This window comes from Centropristis striata, chromosome 4, assembly GCF_030273125.1.
Source record: "Centropristis striata isolate RG_2023a ecotype Rhode Island chromosome 4, C.striata_1.0, whole genome shotgun sequence".
NCBI classification, from domain to species: Eukaryota; Metazoa; Chordata; class Actinopteri; order Perciformes; family Serranidae; genus Centropristis; species Centropristis striata.
The window spans coordinates 3,696,416-3,716,927 of NC_081520.1; the positions used below are offsets into that span (position 1 = coordinate 3,696,416).

Below are 20,512 nucleotides of genomic sequence, written 5' to 3' on the forward strand. Positions count from 1 at the left end.
CAAAATAACCACAAAGAGACAAAAAACTGCCACAAAAAGAGACACAAAACAACCAGAAAGAGAGAAAACCATTACACATAGACACAAAATAACCAGAAAGACACAGAAAAAAAACATTTAAAAAAATCACAAAATAACCACAAAGAGACATAAAACCACAACAGAGACACAACAATACCATAAAGAGACAGAAAACGCCGCAAAAAGACACAAAATGCCATAAAGAGACACCAAATAAACCATGAATGGTAAATGGGGTGCACTTATATAGCGCTTTTATCCAAAGCGCTTTAAACTACACTGTAAAAAAAAAATCAGTTTAATTTACGGTAAAATACCGGCAGCTTTGGTTGCCAGAACTTCACCGTAAAAAATACAGTGAGCGTATGTAAATGTAAATATCAGCAAAAAAACTGTAATTTATACTGAATAATCCCATTACTTTCAGGATAATTGTGTCATCATGGTATTTCTCCATTCATTTTACATGAAAATTGTTTATTTTTTACAGCACAACTGTGTGTTTTCTACAGTTTATGACAGTAGAATTTAAAGTTTTATGCTATTCTTTGATTTACAGTAATTAAAAGTATCTACTACGGTGATGTACAATGTTCAATTTTACGACCTATTTCTGATGCAATTTGACAGTGTTTTACTGTAATTTCTACGAACATTTTTTACAGTGTGCCACCATTGGGAATTCATTCACACACGATGAACGCAGCATCAGGAGCAGTTTGGGGTTCAGTATCTTGCTCAAGGATACTTCGACATGTAGGCTGCCATGGTCGGGGATCGAACCACCAACCTTCCGGTTACTGGATGAACGATCTACCAACTCCGTGAAAGCTGGTGAAAGTTACTACAACGGCGTTACAGTCCACCCGCTCGCTAACCAACGTTATCGCGACGAGCAAACTATCAATTAGCAGCCGGCTAAAATATGGAGTTTATGTCATATACATTTATTTAGAAATCATTATGAATGACGTACCCTAACCTCCGTGTAGCTTCTTCTCTCCCCAAAAGATGAACACGGCCATCTGATTGGCCGGCGAAAGATGGACATGGTGATTTGATTGGTGATTAGAATAATGGAGCTGGCCTGTCGCCCTTATGAAGAAAAGCGATACAAATAGCCACAAAGAGACAGAAAACCACCACAAAAAGGGATACAAATATGACCACAAAGAGAGAAAATTGCTACAAATAGACACAAAATAACCACAAAGACACGGAAAAATGACACAAACAACCCAGAAGAGACAGAAAACTCCACAAAGAGACACAAAATAGCCACAAAGAGACATAAAACCATCACAAAGAGACACAATATAGCCACAGAGACAAAAATAGACGTAAAAAAAAGTTTGTCATAGAAAGAAACTGTAAAAACAGGTGTTATTGTCAAAATTTGAAATTTCAGACAGTCCATGAACGGATCATCAGCTGCAAAAGGTTCCATTAAAAAAAAGTAACAAAAACAAAGCTGAGATACATTTGCTGAGACAAACAGTCACGTGACAAATATTCACTGAAAATCTGTTTACACAGAGCAGAGAGGAGAGGACAGGAGAGGCTGTTTACACAGAGCAGAGAGGAGAGGACAGGAGAGGCTGTTTACACAGAGCAGAGAGGAGAGGACAGGAGAAGCTGTTTACACAGAGCAGAGAGGAGAGGACAGGAGAGGCTGTTTACACAGAGCAGAGAGGAGAGGACAGGAGAAGGTGGAAACATGACAATACTTCAATATAGCATATGCATGAAATTTGTGGGCACTTGTGTTTTTGTTTATTCATTTCCTGATTTCTGTCACTGTAACTGTGATATTCTGCACAAATACATGTTTGAGTTGCTCTCACTTCACTTCTTGCTCTCACGCAGGTCTTATAGATTTATACAGATTTTATATATTGCAGTGAAATACAAGGAAACAGAATAAAATGTAAAAAGAGCTCGTAAGAAGGTTTGTGGACAATAATAAGTGACGTTTCAGCCTCAGTTTATTATTCAAGAAATCAGCAACATCAGTAGACTTAAAATGGAAATATTAGATTAGATTAGTTTAGATTCAACTTGAATATTAAAACACATATCGATCGCTGCGAGAATGATCAGTGAATTAAATGCGCTCTCAGTGGCCCTCAGGGGGTCCGCGAGCCTCCAGCTGAGAAACTGTGTCAACTGAGCAGCAGGAAGGAGAGAAAAAGTGAAAAACGGACCATTTCACTAAAGCGGGAGGCGGTGGAAACATCATCATCATCATCATCATCATCATCATCATCAGTCACCCCCCACCCCACCTCCACCCCCCGTTACAGACGGTGGTCAGTGACGTCAGCGGGCTGTATAAGAGCCGCTCTGACGGGACAGACCCAGAAGATCCTCCGACCAGCAGACAGACAGACAGACAGACAGACAGATGATGACGATGGTCTCCTCCTCGCGCCTCCGCTGCCTCCTCCTGCTCCTCTTCTCCCTCACCGCCTCCATCAGCTGCTCCTCCGCCGCACAGAGAGATTCCAAACTCCGCCTGCTGCTGCACCGGACCCCGCTGCTGGGCTCCAAACAGGTCCGAGCAACACACATACACGCGCGCACGCACGCACACACACACACACAGACACGCGGGACATTCCTTTAGTGAAACATAAAGAAATTAAACGTTTAAACTTCCTATTTTTTGACATTTGAGACTTTATAAATCAGCTCGAGAGAATTTTTCTCTTCTTTTTTTGATTTTTTTTTTTTTTTACATTCTACCATAAAAGTGAGATTTCGAATCTCTTCTTCACAGACAAACACAAAATATGCCAAAAAATATAATAATCGAAATAAACAGAAATGTAGAAAGGAATAAGTTTTCTCATTATGAATCTGATTTGTTCCATTAAGACTTAGGAAATAGCTAAAATAGTCTGAAAGAAAATGCAAAATAATCAGTTTATAAGTCGCTGATAAAAATGTTTGTCTTATTTGTTTGAATGTCTTCAAATTAATTGTCTTGATGCCAAACAATTACATTTTTAGTTGTAATTTTTGGACGGATAAATTCATTGCAGCAGAATTATAACACATACTCCATCAATATAGGCTAGATATGTCTATATATATATATATATATATATATATATATATATATATATATATATATATATATATATACACACATATATATGCATTGGTGATATTTTAATATTCTAAACCATTTTTTGTCACTCTGAACATGAAAAACAAATTATAATTCACAATATAATGATGTTAATTTAATGTCAAGTGACAATCAAACTTCATTCCAGTGGGACCTTTGATATGCGTTAGTGCTTCACAGATGATTGACAGGCTGATAATAAGACCAGTGAAAACAAGATATATATATATATATATATATATATATATATATATATATATAGAGAATATGTAATCACATTGAAATGTGTTGATTTACATTTAAATTTAGATTGAAACATTTCAATACCAGTAACAGAGTGAAAATAAATGGATCAAAGAACTACAAAGAAATAGAAATATATATATATATAAATAAAATAAAATATTTAGAAGCTGAAAAAGATAAATGCCAGATAAACATAATAGAACATAAAGCTTCAGTTATAGTAAAAATAAAAATTATAAAATAGATAAAAAGACTGAATAAATAAAATATATATATTTTAAAAATATAATATTAACTTAAATATAAATAAAATATGTGAATAAATCATTCATCATTCTTAATTAAAAAAAACAGTTAAATAAATGTCTGAAGCTTCGTTTCTTTTGTTTGGATGGAAAATTAAACAGGATGCTTTTGTTGTGATAGTTTTGGCACAAAATGATAATTCTGGAATAATCAATAGATAGATAATTCAGAACCAGCTTCTTTTATTTCACACATATATATAATATATATATATATATAATATACATAATCTTTTTTTAATTAATCTTTTTTTCATCATTATTTATTTCTGTTGACCATTCTGTCTTCTTCACTTATCTATTATTACAAGGATTTAAAAAAATTATTTTGAACATGTAGAAATAGGTTTAAAACAGCAAAAAGCAAAACAAGAACAGCAAATAAAATGAAAAGTAAACATATTTTGCCACTTAAGCCATGAGAATCAAACTTTAAACCAATTTATTTTTAAAAACTGGCAACATTGAATATTTTCACAACCAATTAATAATAATTCATTACTGGTTTGATCAATGAAACAATAGGAAACATTTGTAATATCACGTTTTGTTTGAAAAAAAAGAAGAAGGGGGGGATTCATACTGTGAGAGACAGAAACTCCGGAGGCTTTTGCTTGAAATTATTCCTTTATATTTAAAGTTTTCTGTCAATCAACAAAACATTTTGATTTGCTTTTCTGTCGATACTCCTTTATAAATATATAAATCATTTCTGCTGAAATATTCTGACTGAACGGGCAGAAGTTTGCGAGAGGTTTTTATATGATGGATCTGATCTGCACTGTTAAAAATCTTTGTAGAAATAACAGTAAAACACTGTCAAATACATCAGAAATAGGGGGTAAAATAAAAAATTGTATATCACCATATTAGACACTTTTAATTAATCAAAATCAAATCAAAGAATAGCACAAAACTTTTACTTTTTTCTGCCATAAAGTGGAAGAAACACACAGTTTTGCTGTAAAAATATAACATTTTCATGCAAAATGTATGGAGAAATACCATGATGTGTGAATGAATGACACAATTACCCTAAAAATAACAGGAATACTCAGTCTAAATTACAGTTTTTGCTGATATTTACATTTAAATTTAGAATAGAAAATCCACTCACTGTAATTTTTACGGTGAAGTTCTGGCAACCACAGCTGCCGGTATTTTACCGTAAAATAAACAGATTTTTTTTTACAGTGTGCTGCAGATGTCAACCAGAAGATCTAATTATAATAAACAGCTGTTGTGTTGAGACCAAAACTGCGATGTCCCCTGTTGATCAAGGACTAACAGATCTGAGGTCTAAGGAAACAACCTCCACTTTTGAAGCATCTATCAAATAAGGCAAACTTTTGGTGAATTTAGGGGCCACAAACAGACGGAGGAGTAAAATAAATACATCCATGTGGAGTTTGGGTGTTTTCCCACCTGACGGACTGAAAGAGACATTATTGTGTTATTGAAGCCAAAAAACTAAATGTTAAAAGTGTCCAGTGCACCAGGTTCTGCTGGAGGTTTCTTCCTGTTAGAAGAGAGTTTGGTAACACTTTACCATAACCATCATTTATAAATGGTAAACAGATAGTTTATTAATGTTTAATCATCATTTATAAACAATTTATAGGCCATTTAGAATGGTACATAGATAATTTATTACTGTTTAACTAAGTAAATAATGTATAAATGGCTAATAGATGGTATATTAATGTAAATGTATTAGTATAAAATTATATTTATAGTTTTAGTTTCACTCATTATTACACTTTTAACACCATATTTAGTATGTTAATGATTTTGAAATGATTCATATACCTTTAAGAAATTGGTTGAAACCATTTAAAGATTAAATATGTATAGCACTTTGTAAATGGTTAATAATTGGTTTATAAACCATCTATAAACATCACTTAGATGGTTATTGTAAAGTGTTACCGAGAGTTTAATTAAAATGCATGGTCTCTTTATATGAGGTGTTGTGGTATAACTTCAGTTACTTGATCTGCATCAAGATGGTGTTTCTGTTTCCTTATGTTTCAATTTTATAATTTGTCATAGTTATATTTCATGACATCATTTTTGTGGTTGTTTATTTCAGTATATGTCTCCCTCCTCTCAGTTTTTTATCATTTAATAATTACATTTTATGATATTGAAATTGTTTTATTCTGGAGATTTTTTATTGTAATCGTTCCTTCCTGGTGTTTATCTTTAATTTGTGTGTTTGTTTGTGTGTTTATGTATTTTCAGGGTGTGGCCCTTGTTGGTTTTATAGTTATTACTAACTTTTGTGTAATATTTTTAGGTTGTGGCTGGATTTAATGTTACTACTGATTTTTGTAGTTACATTTTTAGGGCATGTCCTGGGCCTTGCTGATTTTATAATTATTAATTGTTGTGTTTTATTTTCAGGGTGTGTCCCTGGCCTCGCTGGTTTAATAGTTATTAATAATTTTTCTGGTATATTTTTAGGGTGTGTCCCTGGCCTCGCTGGTTTTATAGTTATTGTAATTTTTTTTTTTTTTTAACATTTGTTTATTGATTTTTCAGTGACATAACAAAATCAAGAGATGACATTATGAGAGTCAAACAAGTGTAACAAGTAAAATAATAATAATAAAATAAATAATTAAATAAATAAAAATGGAAGCGAACAACAAATACACAGAACAAAACAAAAACACAAATAGGTCACCCACTAGTTATTGTAATTTTTATGTTTATATTTTCAGGTTGTGTCCCTGGCCTTGATGGTTTTATAATTATTGTAATTTTATGGCTTTATTTTCAGGAAGTGTCCCGGGCCTCACTGGCAGAGCTGCTCCTGTCAGACCTCCTGCAGGTGGAGAACGAGGCTCTGGAGGAGGAGAACTTCCCTCTGGCTGAAGGAGAACCTGAAGACGTCCACATGGATCTGGAACGAGCTGCCGTCGGCGGCAGCGGGCCGCTGCTCGCCCCCCGAGAGAGAAAAGCCGGGTGCAAGAACTTCTTCTGGAAGACCTTTACTTCCTGCTGAGAGCCTCGCCATCCTCCTCCTCGTCCCTCCATCTTCATCACCACACTTCCTCCAGACACTGTACAGAAACTGTATGGATCCATGATTAGTTTGGATGAATTGTTTAGATTTTTCTGAGACGATTCTTTCTGAATGTAAACTCGATGAAACTATTTTTAATTGTCGGTTTGAATAAAATCTGTTTGAGACAAACGCTGGCTGTGTCTGCTGACGGAGGAGGAGGAGGAGGAGGAGGAGGAGGAGGAGGAGGAGGAGGAGGAATAAAAATGTTCATTAGGATGAAGACTCAATTAAAGCTGCTCATTGTAACAGCCGAGGGGGAGATTCAACAGTAAAATCACAGTTAATGAAGGTAAATAACCACAGAGGAGACGCCATGGCAACAAGAGAAATGATTTAGTTTTTAACGAGTTGTTTCTTCCTGAAATAACTAGTAAATAGCATTATAATTACAATATAAAATGATCTGAAAATGATAAAACATTCACCAAAATAATAAAGATGTTAGTGAAACGTAATGTGATTACTGAAATGTTCTTAGAGAGATTACAGGAGAAGAAAATATCTGTAAAAGAAATGTTTAAATCGTAAAAAGATGACAATATTTCTATTGTGAAATTCAGTGTATAAGTAATGGATTGAAAGAATGAAACAACTAAGACCTTTTCTTGCGGTATAGTTCTGGAAATGTGATGGTTAGATTGTGAAAACAGCTCTGCCGTCAGTAGGAAAGTCTAATTAGAATCTGAGAAATAAGAAGTGTAGCAGCTCAGAACAACACAAAGTACAACAGTCACAAGTCTTTGCACTCAAGTCCCAAATGCCAGGATGAGGTGGACGCAATTACCTCTCTAACTCATTTTAGCTTCGACTTCCAGTTATTTGTGCAACTTCAGATGTTGAACGAAGTTGTATGTTGTAGCTTCTCTAGTTTTTTTAAGCTAAAGTAGTTATCTTTCGTTCATTTCGTAAAGAATAGCATTAACACGAGTTGATATAATAATATAAGGAGTAATGAATTAATCTGTTGTCTGTCAGTTCTTAGATAACATACTCATTCAAAGCGCTCAAGTGAAGCCACAAGTCATTGGGCAAGTTACAATTAACAAAACAAAAAAGCAGTGCATTCCTGTTGTGCATTTTATGAATTTGCATCAGGACAATAAACAGCTGCAACAAAAACACTCGTTAATTCTCTGGACAGATAAAATGACCAGTAAGTTAACATTATAAATCTGACACAAGGGAAACAAGTCCAGAGAACCAAGTGGCAACCTCTGGACCTGAACCACTATATATATTATATTTATATACTTTACTGTATATAAAGATAGACTACATGACAGCTGTGAAGGCAAAAAAAACAAGTTAAAAAGCCCTAGCCCCCTCCATGTTAGTGGATGGGACATGAGCCAAACCTAAATATTATAAAAAATAATAAGAGTTTTGGCACAAAATGATAATTCTGGAATAATCAATAGATAGATAATTCAGAACCAGCTTCTTTTATTTCACATATATATATATTCCTTTTTTTATTCATCTTTTTTTCATCATTATTTATTTCCGTTGACCATTCTGTCTTCTTCTCTTATCTATTATTACAAGGATTTAAAAAAATTATTTTGAACATTTAGAAATAGGTTTAAAACAGCAAAAAGCAAAACAAGAACAGCAAATAAAATGAAAAGTAAACATATTTTGCCACTTAAGCCATTAGAATCAAACTTTAAACCAATTTATTTTTAAAAACTGGCAACATTGAATATTTTCACAACCAATTAATAATAATTAATTACTGGTTTGATCAAATGACCAGTAAGTTAACATTACAAATCTGACACAAGGGAAACAAGTCCAGAGAACCAAGTGGCAACCTCTGGACCTGAACCACAGACTGTTTATAAAGATAGACTACATGACAGCTGTGAAGCCAAAAAAACAAGTTAAAAACCTAGAACTCCATGTTAGTGGATGGGACATGAGCCAAGCCTAAAACTCAAAGTAAAGGTCAGATAAATGTTTCCCAAAGATCATTTTAGGTTTGTTCAAGTCTGAAGTCATGATTGACAGCTGTAGCTTCATACGATCTGGGGTCAGAACTGTGGTCAGGCGAGTGCCTGAAACCTGCATTCTGTCTAACGTTCAGCAGGGGGCGACTCCACTGGCTGCAGAAAGATGTATGATTGGATAGGAGTCTATGAGAAAATGATTTGTGACCTCAGTAAACATTCTCATTCTCTTCTGCAATACAGCATGATGTTCATTTAGTGAATTATGGTCCATTTAGAGTAAAATAGGCCAGGAAGCAGGGGAGGATTTAGGATTTAGGGCGGGGCTACCTTATGATTGACAAGTCACTTGTCTTAATTGGACCAGAATGTCCAGAGAATCAGACAGTTTCAGAGCATTTTTACATCACAGTCAAGCTTTTCAACTGGTCATGACGTTACACTGGTCCTCAGATTCTCTCTACACGTGTGTGTGTGTGTGTGTGTGTGTGTGTGTGTGTGTGGCAGCTGTTGCAGTCAGATTAGCAGCTCCTTTCATTCATTAACTCTTTGTTAAGAAAAGCTTTCAGGAATTAAACCCTAATGAGAGCTAATGATTGACGGCTGAGACACACACACACACACACACACACACACACTCACACACGTCACTAATGACTAATGAGACTCTCAGGTCATGTGACATCATCTGGGGCCACAACACAGTCAGGTTCTTGGTGTCACATTCACAAACAAAGTCATTAAAAATGTTTGAATCAATCTTCAGCTGTTTGGAAATGTTTTTATATTATAATTACCATAGAGTCAGTGCTGAAATGTTTACGAGTACATTCACTCAGATACTGTACTTCAGTACAGATTTGAAGTACTATTTACATTCTGAAACACTTGAATTTTAACAGTGAGTGACATTTATTTACAGGAACACATGATTCATCTTCATAATTCATCTTTATTTCAGAGGAAACAGACTGTGAACACGAGGTATAATGTCACATATTCTTCCTTTTTTTGTGTTTCCGTTTAATCAAATATTCTCCATTAAAATTTAGCAGAATGACAACTATCACTGGATCACCGTGATGCTGAGAATAACATGAAAACATGAAGATTCTCAGTGAAGTTCAGCACCTTTTTTATGTTAAGACATCAGAGATAATAAGTCCCACTGAAGTCAAAATCGGATGTTATTCGTGTCTGCTCACAACAGTTCACAGAGTTATGACTCATATTGCTATTATTTGAACTCAGCACTTCCCGTACATATAATTGTGGAGGTGAGTCTGCAGGTGTCTCCAATCTCTTGACAGGAAGCTCTGATGATGTCACACACCTCGGCGCCTTGTTAGGAAAGCGAGCATTTTCTTTAATAAACAGGAAGTGGCAGCTGCAGCAGCCTGAGCCGCCGATTACTCCTCCAGCCAATCAGATGCCAGTGCTTTTAAACGGCTTCAATAAAGTTTAATGAGCTTTAATTACAGCTGAAAGCTTTGCTGGAACGCAGCACGCACACACACAGTTAAAAGGCAGTGTGTGTGTGTGTGTGTGTGTGTGTGTGAATGGCTGCTGATGTTCCACCTTAAAGACACGATTCATTGAAAACAAAAAGTATACACTTTTCAGCTTCACACATACACACACACACGCACACACGCACCAACACACACACACACACACACACACACACACACACTGTAACACACACACACACACACACACACACACACATCAGGACATTAGCGGCAGTACAGAGATCAGAGGTCATACTGCTGTCAGGTGGTCCGGCCTGTCTTAGAAAGCGGGTGATAAAACCAAAAATGAAACAAAGCCTGTTGCCATGTTAACGTTATCAGCCAACTCCAGGTTTTGGAGGCATGTCAACCTGTGTGAGGTCTTTGTCGAGCCCTGGTGCATGATGGGTAGAAGAAGTTTGCCCCGGGGTCATTCTGGGGGGAGGATGTGCTATTATGTGACGCAATAAACCTTGTGAGTCATTTATGCACCTACATCGGTCTATTAATACTACTAATAATAAAAACTCTCCATACATTAAAATGCAGCTCGAATTGTTTTACAGTAAGATATTTTTTAAAAAACAGCTGATTCCAAACCTTAAAAGGGATTATAGATAGTATGGCATTCTTAAAAATTGTCCGACTGTCTTAAATTAACTTGTACGACCTTCAGTTAATTCTTCTGTCCACAGGAGAGACTCAGGCCTGCAGAGGACACAGAGACACTGAGGCACCAGGTGACTGGGCACTAAAGCCAAATCCAAACCCAGGAAAAAGAGGTACAGGGTATGTAGTTTCGAAGGTGTGGAGGTGGATCAGAGTGTCAGAGGAGATTTGCAGAAGGACAGAGTGCCAGCAGGACCAACTACAGACCAGTCAGTATTCTTCCTGTCATCTCCAAAATAATAGAAAAATGGGTGGCTACACAGTTAGTAGAGCATCTCAATAACGGTTATACAGCGTTACATCCGATGCAGTTTGGCTTCCGGACTCACCATTCCACAGAGTCAGCGATAAGTATGTTTATTGAAAAAAAACCAAGCGTCTCCTGGATAGGAACAGCTGTGTGGGAGCTATTTTCTTTGACCTTAAAAGGGCCTTTGACACCGTTGACCACCGAATACTGTTAACTAAGCTGTCGAAATTAAATTTCTCTAAACAGGCCCTCAAATGGTTCAAATCATATCTTGCAGATAGAAAGCAGTGTGTGGTGGTCGGTGGTGTCAAACCCCTTACCTGGAGGGGTCCCTCAAGGATCCATACTTGGACCTATTTTGTTTTCTTTTTACATTAACGATTTCTTTGATATATGTAAGGGTATCAATGCACAGTTGTAGGCGGATGACGCAGTTATCTTCACCCCCGCAAAAAACATAACAGAATACTCAAATACTCACAAAAGCAGTGGCTCATGTTCAGGACTGGCTCACTGACTCATGTCTTTCTTTAAATGTTAAAAAAAAAAAAACATCTGTATGATTTTTGCTAAAAGGCCACAAAATATTGATCATTCTGGTGTCTTTCTGGGAGGGGAGGATACCAAGATACTTGGATCCTGTACTCGACACTCTCATTCAGGAAACACATCAAAAAAGTGTCTATCTCTATAATAATATAATCTGGCAAATTTCAGACGGATAAGGAATTCATTAACAGGCAGAGCAGCTTTGATGTTTTTATACTGTATGATCTTCTCACACAGACTACTGTTTAACGAGCTGGTCACTGGCATGTACGACAGCACTCAAACCCATAAAATCTCTCTATAAAAAAGCCCTAAAGACTCTAGATAAAAAACCCTTCACCTTCCATATCTGCAAGACCATTAAAAAAAATGTTTTAAACTTTTACATTTGCCTGTAGGAAGGAAAAGGACTCTGGGAGGTGTGAGCACCAGGGCTTGTGTTGTGACTGTGAGATTTCCCAAAGGCGCACTACGTATGGGCTTCCCTCCACAATAAGGGAATGTCCCACATGTTCTTCTTTAAAAGGAAATCTGAAACAATGGCTCAAGTCACATCAAAAGTGTGACCACTAACTGGCCTTGAGACTACTTGAACATTCCTTTTTATTGCATTGTTATATCCTGTGTTGTCTCCTCTATTTATATTTTACCTATGTACTTGCTGTCTTTTATATTTGTATTTCTTATTATTATTTTTAGGGACTACGGATGCAAACTAGCAGCTTTGCACAGAGATTTAGAGATGTTCATTGATGTGCACTGTCCCTATCCAAAAATAAAGCATTAAAGTCCACATGCACTGCTACTCTGTGAGGGACAGAAGAGGAGGAAGAGGAGGAGGAGGAGGAGGAGGATCAGGATATGACTGATTCTCCCACACATATGTTACCTTCCTGTTGTTGTGGGACAGTTTGAGCTCTTGATAGGCTGTCTGTGTCCAGTTCCAGTTCACAGACATCTGATGGAGAGAAAAACATACAAAACAAGAAAGATACAAAAAACAGCCCATTTAACAATTAATATATAAAGACAATAACTGCACAGAGGGTCATCATTTTCAAAGAGCTTATCACCAACCTGAGAACTTTCAGTCTGCAATGTGGACTCTTGAGTCCAGCAGACATTACATTCAATCAAACCAATCCACTTTATTTGTATAGCACATTTAAACAACAAAAACGTCTCCAAAGTGCTGTACATAGAATCAACAATAAAACAAACATTTCCATATAACAATCAGCAATAGATAATAAGTGTATAAATCTAAAATGATGCTATAAATAAAACAAAGCCTCCAACATTCACTCCTGAATCCTGCAGGTCGTAATTACTCAGGTCCAGCTGTCTCAGACTAGAGGAGTGGGAGCTAAGGACAGAGCTTCACAGCTTCGCTCTGACAAGTTACAGCCACGTACAGAGCTTTGTCGGAGGCTTTGACCATTGGCAGCAGCCTCAGAAGAGCGTCCTCTCAAACAGAGTAATTCTTCAGGTCAAACCTGTCCAGATCTGTTTCTGATGACAATAAGATAAAGACCAGAGCTGACCACTGAGCAGGAGACATTTTATCTGTGGAGGGACTTCCTGATATCAGGGCCTGTTGGATCTTCTCCACTAGAGAATGACTATTCAGTTGATTCAGAGAAGTGCTGATTTGCCTACAAAACACTTTAGACCACCAGACATGACAGGACATGAAAAGCAGCCAGAAACTCCTGAACACTCAGATGGACAAAGCAGAACACCCTGTCCTGGTACAGTCCTCTCTCCTCTCTAAAGACCTGTGTGAACCCTCCTGAGTACACTGAGGCTGCCCTGAGTCATAGACGATCAGGTTTCCTTTCTGCAGCTGAACAAAAGCCAGTTTTCCCAGAAACTGAGTCAACTTCCTGCTCTATGGACTCCACTTTGGATCTGTCTCAGCTCCTCCATCATACTTGAGGTTCTTCACTTTACACTGAACCACCAGGAAGTGGATGTACATCTCAGTCAGGATCTTGGGAAGCTCTCCTCCCTCTCTGGTTTTCAACAGATCTAGAACTGTAGCAGAGTTCCAGCAGAAGACTTGGATGTGGCACATGATGTGGAGGCTTTGTGATGTCTTGATGAGGGAGATTATTCTGCCAGCCTAATCCTCATCTCTGAATCTCTTCCTGAACTTCTTGTCTGATTATTGTTTCTGGTCTGTCTGGTTTCCTGGATGCTGTTTCAATCTGTCTGACCTCTATGATGTAGAGCTCTACAATTCTATAATTCTACAATGTCATTTAGCAGACACTTTTATCCAAAGCGACGTACAAAGAGGCTTGGTGGTGCACATTGGAAGACCCGCCAGAAGCGAGTTGTGTCGATTGCTCGGTCAGGTAGGACATGATTTTCCTGATGTTGTACAGGGCGATTCGACAAGATCTGGCAATTGAGGACACATGATGACAACAAAGCACTTGGGCTGGGCTACCTGGTAGAAGAGGACAAACTGCACGTCATGATCGGCATCAACTTCTCAAAGAGCAGGAAAAAGATGCGACTTGGTCAAGATTTCCTCCTGGAGCAGATCAGAGCTCAGACACCAAACCTCGTGACACGTCGAGAGCTGCTCAGCCAGGTATCGGGGTTGTATGATCCACTGGGCCTGGTAACTCCGGTTAAGCAGAAAGGTGCCATCCTAGTAAGGAGGGCGTTCCAAGAGGCAAAGACTGGCTGTCCGGTGAAAGAAACATGGGACTCAGCACTCTCAGATGGCCTCCAAGAGGATGCAATGAAGCTGTTTGAAGAGTATGTCCGGCTTGGCAAAATCAAGTTCACCAGAGCTCTGACTCCACCATACTTCACAGGGAAACCCTCTGCAATCACATTTTTTCGGTGGAAGTGAGCATACCTACGGAGCTGTGATGTATTTGAGATGGAACTCAGACAAGGACGCAATCATCAGATTGGTGGAATCTAAAGCCAAATTGACATCATTAGATCAAAGAGGAGAGGCTGTGAAAGCAGAGATGTGTGGGGCAGTGATTGCCTCACGGCTCAAGAAATACTTTGTACAGCACAGCCGGATCAAAGTGGACAAATGGTACCATCTTGTTGACAGCCAGACAGTCCTTGGTGCTATACAACGTGAGAGCTATGGCTATCAAACATTCTTTGCCAACAGAATCAGCGAGATTCAAAGTAACACAAAGAGTCAAGACTGGTGGTGGATTCCTGGCTCAGAAAACATTGCAGATTCAATCACCAGAGGAGCCAGTGCTCAGGAACTGGATGAGTGCTCAGAGTGGCAAAAAGGCCCAAAGTTCCGTAGCCTGCCAATAGATGAATGGCCAATGCACTCAGCCAAAGATCTTGCAGCCGCAGCCAGAGACAGCATCAACAGGCTGCAAAAGAAAGCATTTGTTGCAGTCTTGACAAGATCACAGGAAAAGACACAAAAATCCACCCAGGACCCAAGTCAGAGTCACACGAAGGACCAAACGCAACAAAGGAGACCACCTGCAGGCCGGACCATCCAAAGCCTGGTGGACATCAAGCGGTTCAGTAGTCTAGCTCTGCTGGTCAGGACCGTTGCATGTATTTGGAGGGCAGGGAAGAAGTTTGCTAAACACAGTTGAAACATTGACAGTCCAAAGAGGGAGGCAGTACCATCATCTGGTGTCATCACAGTCAACGAAAGAAAAGATGTGTTCCGAGACCTATGCCTAGCAGCACAAGAGGGCGTACAGTTCCCAAACACAACAACTGACAGACTGGTTGTCTACAAAGACCAAATAAGTGGACTCCTGATGTGTGGTGGTAGGATCCAGACCTTCAAAGAGGACCGCAGAGCTGTTCCACTGCTACCATTCCAGGCCTGGATTTCCAGCCTCCTAGCCCGAGAAGCACACTGTCAGGGACATGAAGGAGTGGCAGGAACTTTACTGCGGATGCGAAAGAAGACATGGGTCATCAGAGGAAGATTCATAGCCCAAAAAGTCGTTGACAAGTGTGTTGATTGCAAGAAGGCAAGAGCAAAAACCTGCCAGCAAGTGATGGGAGACCTGCCTGAAGAAAGAGTGGGTCCAGCTGCGCCGTCCCAATTTACATCTGTCAACCTGTTCAGATCGTACCAAGTGAGGGATGATGTCAAGAGGAGAGTAAGCATGAAAATATGGGGCGTACTCTTCTCTAGCATGGCAAGCCGAGCCATCCATGTTGAACTGGCAAACACGCTGACAACTGAGAGCTTCCTACTCGCTTACCAGAGATTCACGTCTGTCCGAGGCCACCCCCAGAAGATCTGGTCCGATCCAGGTACGAACTTTATTGGAGCAAAACCTGTCCTGGAAGAGATGTACACTTACCTGAGACAACAAAACGCACAGTCACTTGAGGAGTATGCTGCCAGAAATGGGACCGACTGGATGTGGAGGATCCCTTCAGTCAATTCACTTCACCGAAACGGCGCAGCCAAAGCTGCTGTCAAGGTAACCAAAAGAGCTCTCCAAAGCCTTCGTAGAGCAGAAGGCCTTGGCTTCAGTGAATTTCTAACAGTTGGCAACGAAAGGCCTATCGATGCTAGAGTCCAGAGCCATGAAGACTGCATACAATATATCACTCCAAACACTCTGATGCTTGGTCGGGCCACAACATGTGGAGATTTCAAAAAATTTGACTACACAACTTACCCCTTCAAAAGGCTGCAAGAGATACAGGCCCAAGTCAACTCCTTTTGGAGGTCCTGGAGCCAACTTGCAGGTCCAAACCTGTTCATCTGCAGCTAGTGGCATACTGCAGAGAGGAATGTGGCCATTGGGGATATAGTTTGGCTCTGTGACCAAAATGCGCTCAGGGGGCAGTTCAGGCTGGCAAGAGTTGTCAGCGTCAACGCTGACCCTAAAGGCATTGTCCGGGATGTCCATGTCAAGGTCTCCCCAGGTGGGCGTGCTCAGGTGAAGGCCGGGCTGTCGATTTCCAGAACACCATACTGCACCGAGATGTCCGACGTCTTGTCGTCCTCATCCCAGTGGAGGATCAACTTGTGGTGGACCAGCTCGCCTGAGAGGTGCGATCTTCCTAGGTCACGCCCGGAAGATCAGATGGGAGGTGTTGTGGCGATCTGCCTGGAGGTGCAGCTGCGTTTGTGTGACAGCGGCAAGGTAACACAAGACCAAGGACAAACATTTAGTTGTGTGCACAACGGAGCTGAGGACAGCAGCAGAAACCTTCACCGTCACAAAACTGAAATAACGCATGGGAAAAGGACTCAAACGGACTACCAGTGAGCTCATGTTTTAGACTGTGTGCAAGATGTGGATGATGATCGCTGACTGTTATGATGCTGTCTGATTGTTGGTGATGGTGAAGTTTATTTTGTTTGTTTGGGTTTCAGTTCGTTAAAATATTTGTATATTGTGCATATTTTGATGACCTTATTTACCTTAAATAATTATATGTTTAAGTATTGCTTAAAGCCATTTTATTTGTAACTTTTAATTTGGTTCAAATATAGCGTATTTTGTTTTATTAGAATACAAAGTAAAACATTTAATTATGTATGAAACATAAGTATTTCTGTTAAACTTGAGTGTTAAAATCTACGGTTCGAACTCATTAGATTTATTTATTGTGTTTGCAGGGGATGCACATCACAGAATAGAAAAGTATGGCAGAACAAAGTGAGACACAGCCAAAGTGTCCCAAGACAGAATGTGTCATACACTGTTCAGATGATAATTCAAAGCTTGTGGCACCTGCAATTATAGTCATGGAACACGTTACTGAGAGCAGCTAAAATAAGAGGCTACAGTCCCATCCTCGATCTTGCCAAAGACCTCCCTGAAGATAGCATACCATCATTATTCTATCACAGGAAATGTCGAAGCATCATTATTCTATCACAGGAAATGTCGAAGCATTTTTACAATGAAGAAACAGCTTGACAACATTGTTGCAAAAGAAAGCTCTTCAGAAAATAGTTTGCCGAAAGATTCAAGAGCACGCTTCAAATTCAAATCTCTAATGCTGGCCAACAAAGTTGTCTCCGGTACTGCTCCTACCTACCTGAACGCCCTGATTCAGACATATGCTACCTCATGACCGTTGCGCTCTTCCAATGAACGGCGCCTGGCTCTGCCCCCCATTGGTCCAAGGCAATCCAGACTCTTTGCATTTCTTGTTCCCCGCTGGTGGAACACACTACCAGTTCCAACCAGAGCAGGTGCGTCCCTCTCTACCTTTAAAAAACTCCTGAAGACCCAGCTCTTCAGAGAGCATCTTCTCTCCTAGCACCACACGATAATTCTACTCCTCAAAGAATTGTCACTAGCACTTATTGATGCACTAATAGCTCTTATTGCACTATACCTTGATTGTTTGTTTTTATTCTTCCTGTAAGTCACTTTGGATAAAAGCGTCTGCTAAATGACTAAATCTAAATCTGAATCAAGAGAACTTGCTAGACGAGAATCACAACCATCAAGGGTTTATGGAGCAAAGTGTATATTTTGTGACAAAGTCAGAAAGTAAAGGTCAAAGAACTAAAGAAAGTCTGAAAAAATGTGCAGAGTTAAGAGCAGACGACACCATCAGGAGAGCAGCCATCAGGAAAAGCGATACAAATTTGTTAGCCACTGTCAGTCGTGAGCTAGTGGCAGCTGAAGCTCATTACCACAGAACCTGCTACAGAGCATACACAAAGGACGTAGAAAAAGAAAAAGACACTGATGAAAGTAGCATGGACGGAACGGAATGAAGCAGCAGAAAAAATTGCATTTTCCAAAGTGTTTGCATATATTAGAGAAGAACTGATTGAACACCATACAGTAATCACATTCACAGACCTGACCACTATGCTTGTTACAGAAATGGCTCAGTGTGGTGTAACACAGGTGATACCCTCAATAAAGAAACACTTACGCCTATGTGTCTAGTAGAGTTTCTTCAGACACTCCTAACCACAGGAAGTGATAACCCATCGGTAAGGGTGCAAAGGCTCACTGCATCGTTCGGTCAAGATTTAGTTTATGCTGTTACCTCTGGCAAAGTTAAGCCTACAAAACATGTTGTGTTGCCCTTTGCTGTCAAATCTCTTACTGGAAATATGGAACTAATTTTTTCAGAAGCAAGCAGCAAGCAAAGATGCCATCACATTACCACAAAACATCAAGCCTGGTCTGTTCACAACATTGGCATGGGACAATATAGACAGACTGGAGGAAACAATTAGTGGCAAGGGGACACCACAGAATGAATGGAATTGCTGTGCAAGCAAAGCCTATCACTGATCATTCTGCTGAGACCAGAGCTTTGCCTTGTATACCAAAAACCAAGAAGAGAGGCATTGGAGCAGTTGAGACGATGCTTCCTATTTACAATGCAGGAGAGCGTGCCAACGCTCCTCTTGTACAAACAATTGCTACTGACCACACTATTTGTAGCTGGACTGGGTTCAACATCCTCAACCACAGTGAAACAAGTGTACAAGAAGATAATATAAGCTATTTGCCTACAATCAGTGCTCCTGGTACACAGCTATCAACAGTAAATGAGGTACTTCTCTAGTCACTAAACATCATGAAATCTCTGCAGTTTAACAACATCATTGTTGTTTTTGACCAGGCATTGTATGCCAAAGCTGTTGAAATTGCTTGGAAAAACCAGGAGCTATTCAAGGACATCATCCTTAGAATGGGAGTCTTCCATACCACCTGTGCCTTCATGGCAACAATTGGCCAACGGTTTGCAGATGCTGGTCTAAGAAACCTTTGCATAGAAGCAGGGGTAATAGCTGATGGCTCAGTCTCGGGAGTTATTGATGGGCACAAATATAACCGTGCAGTAAGGCTCCACAAACTGCTCTATGAGGCTTTCTTGAGACTAGCATGGAAAGGTTTTCAACCTTGGTTAGAAGAGAATCACCAGGAAGATATTATTCACCTGGAAGCAACTCTGCAAACTGCCAACAACCTGTGTGAAGAAATGTCACAGACAAGATTTGAGGAAACTCTCAAGATTCATGTCAGCGTATTCTGACACAATTCAATGAGTACCTCAGCTTCCTCAGAAATGACAATGGTCCCCTATCTGGATTCTGGATGTCCTATGTGGACATGGTGGAGATTCTGCTTTGTCTTATTCGAGCATCACGAGAGGGATATTGGATGATGCATCTTGCAATAAGCTATAAGAGCCATCATTCCATGGTGCTTTGCATATGATAAGCTCAACTCTGCCAGCTATCTGACATACTACTATGCACAAATGTCATGCCTAGACGCCGATTATCCTGCTGTTCATGCATACATTGCAGAAGGTGGTTTGTCTGTCCAGCTCAGTGGGAACAATCCCTTTGGAAAGAGTCCAGTTGACCAGACAATTGAGGAGACCATAAACAAGGACACCCAGCAACTCAGGAACATGACAGACACTAAAACTACAGGGTGTTTCAGTCATCACAATCTACAGAAGACCAGAATAGAGTAGGACAGGGCTGATGTGAATGCCTTTGTAGAGCTTATGAAAAATAGCTGGATAAACCCTCTCAGTCCAGATCAGTGTGACATCACCAGTCTTTCCACAGGAATTGCTGTGTCACCAGACATAGCCAATGATCTGCTGCAAGCTCACCAGACTGGAGAGGAAGCATATCAGAAGTTCAGAAGTGAGCGTTTGGAAAAAGAGTCACCAGAAACCAAATTCCACGACAGAATGAAAAAACAGAATCTAAAGACATTCTCAAACTTCACGAAAAGAGATAGAGGAAATCAAAAACATAACAAGGAGTTGGTCTTGAAAGCGGACAGAAATCTCTTTGGGCATATCATAATTGTTTCACAAA

The 20,512-nt window shown here is 39.4% G+C and overlaps 1 protein-coding gene across 1 annotated transcript; it reads left to right on the forward strand.

Annotated features, from left to right (window-relative positions):
• The first annotated feature begins 2,274 nt into the window (after positions 1 to 2,274).
• sst1.1 (somatostatin 1, tandem duplicate 1) lies at positions 2,275 to 6,907 on the forward strand. Its single transcript, XM_059331654.1, has 2 exons — positions 2,275 to 2,575; positions 6,491 to 6,907. Exons 1-2 carry the CDS (start codon positions 2,426 to 2,428, stop codon positions 6,713 to 6,715), a joined length of 375 nt encoding a protein of 124 aa, XP_059187637.1. The 5' UTR covers positions 2,275 to 2,425; the 3' UTR covers positions 6,716 to 6,907.
• Positions 6,908 to 20,512: the final 13,605 nt, after the last annotated feature.

Bases quoted from the DNA above. Each gene is read 5' to 3' on its own strand.
- sst1.1 (XM_059331654.1), top strand. From the start codon at position 2,426: ATGATGACGATGGTCTCCTCCTCGCGCCTCCGCTGCCTCCTCCTGCTC. The intron at 2,576-6,490 runs GTCCGAGCAACA...CTTTATTTTCAG, and splicing joins CGCTGCTGGGCTCCAAACAG to GAAGTGTCCCGGGCCTCACT.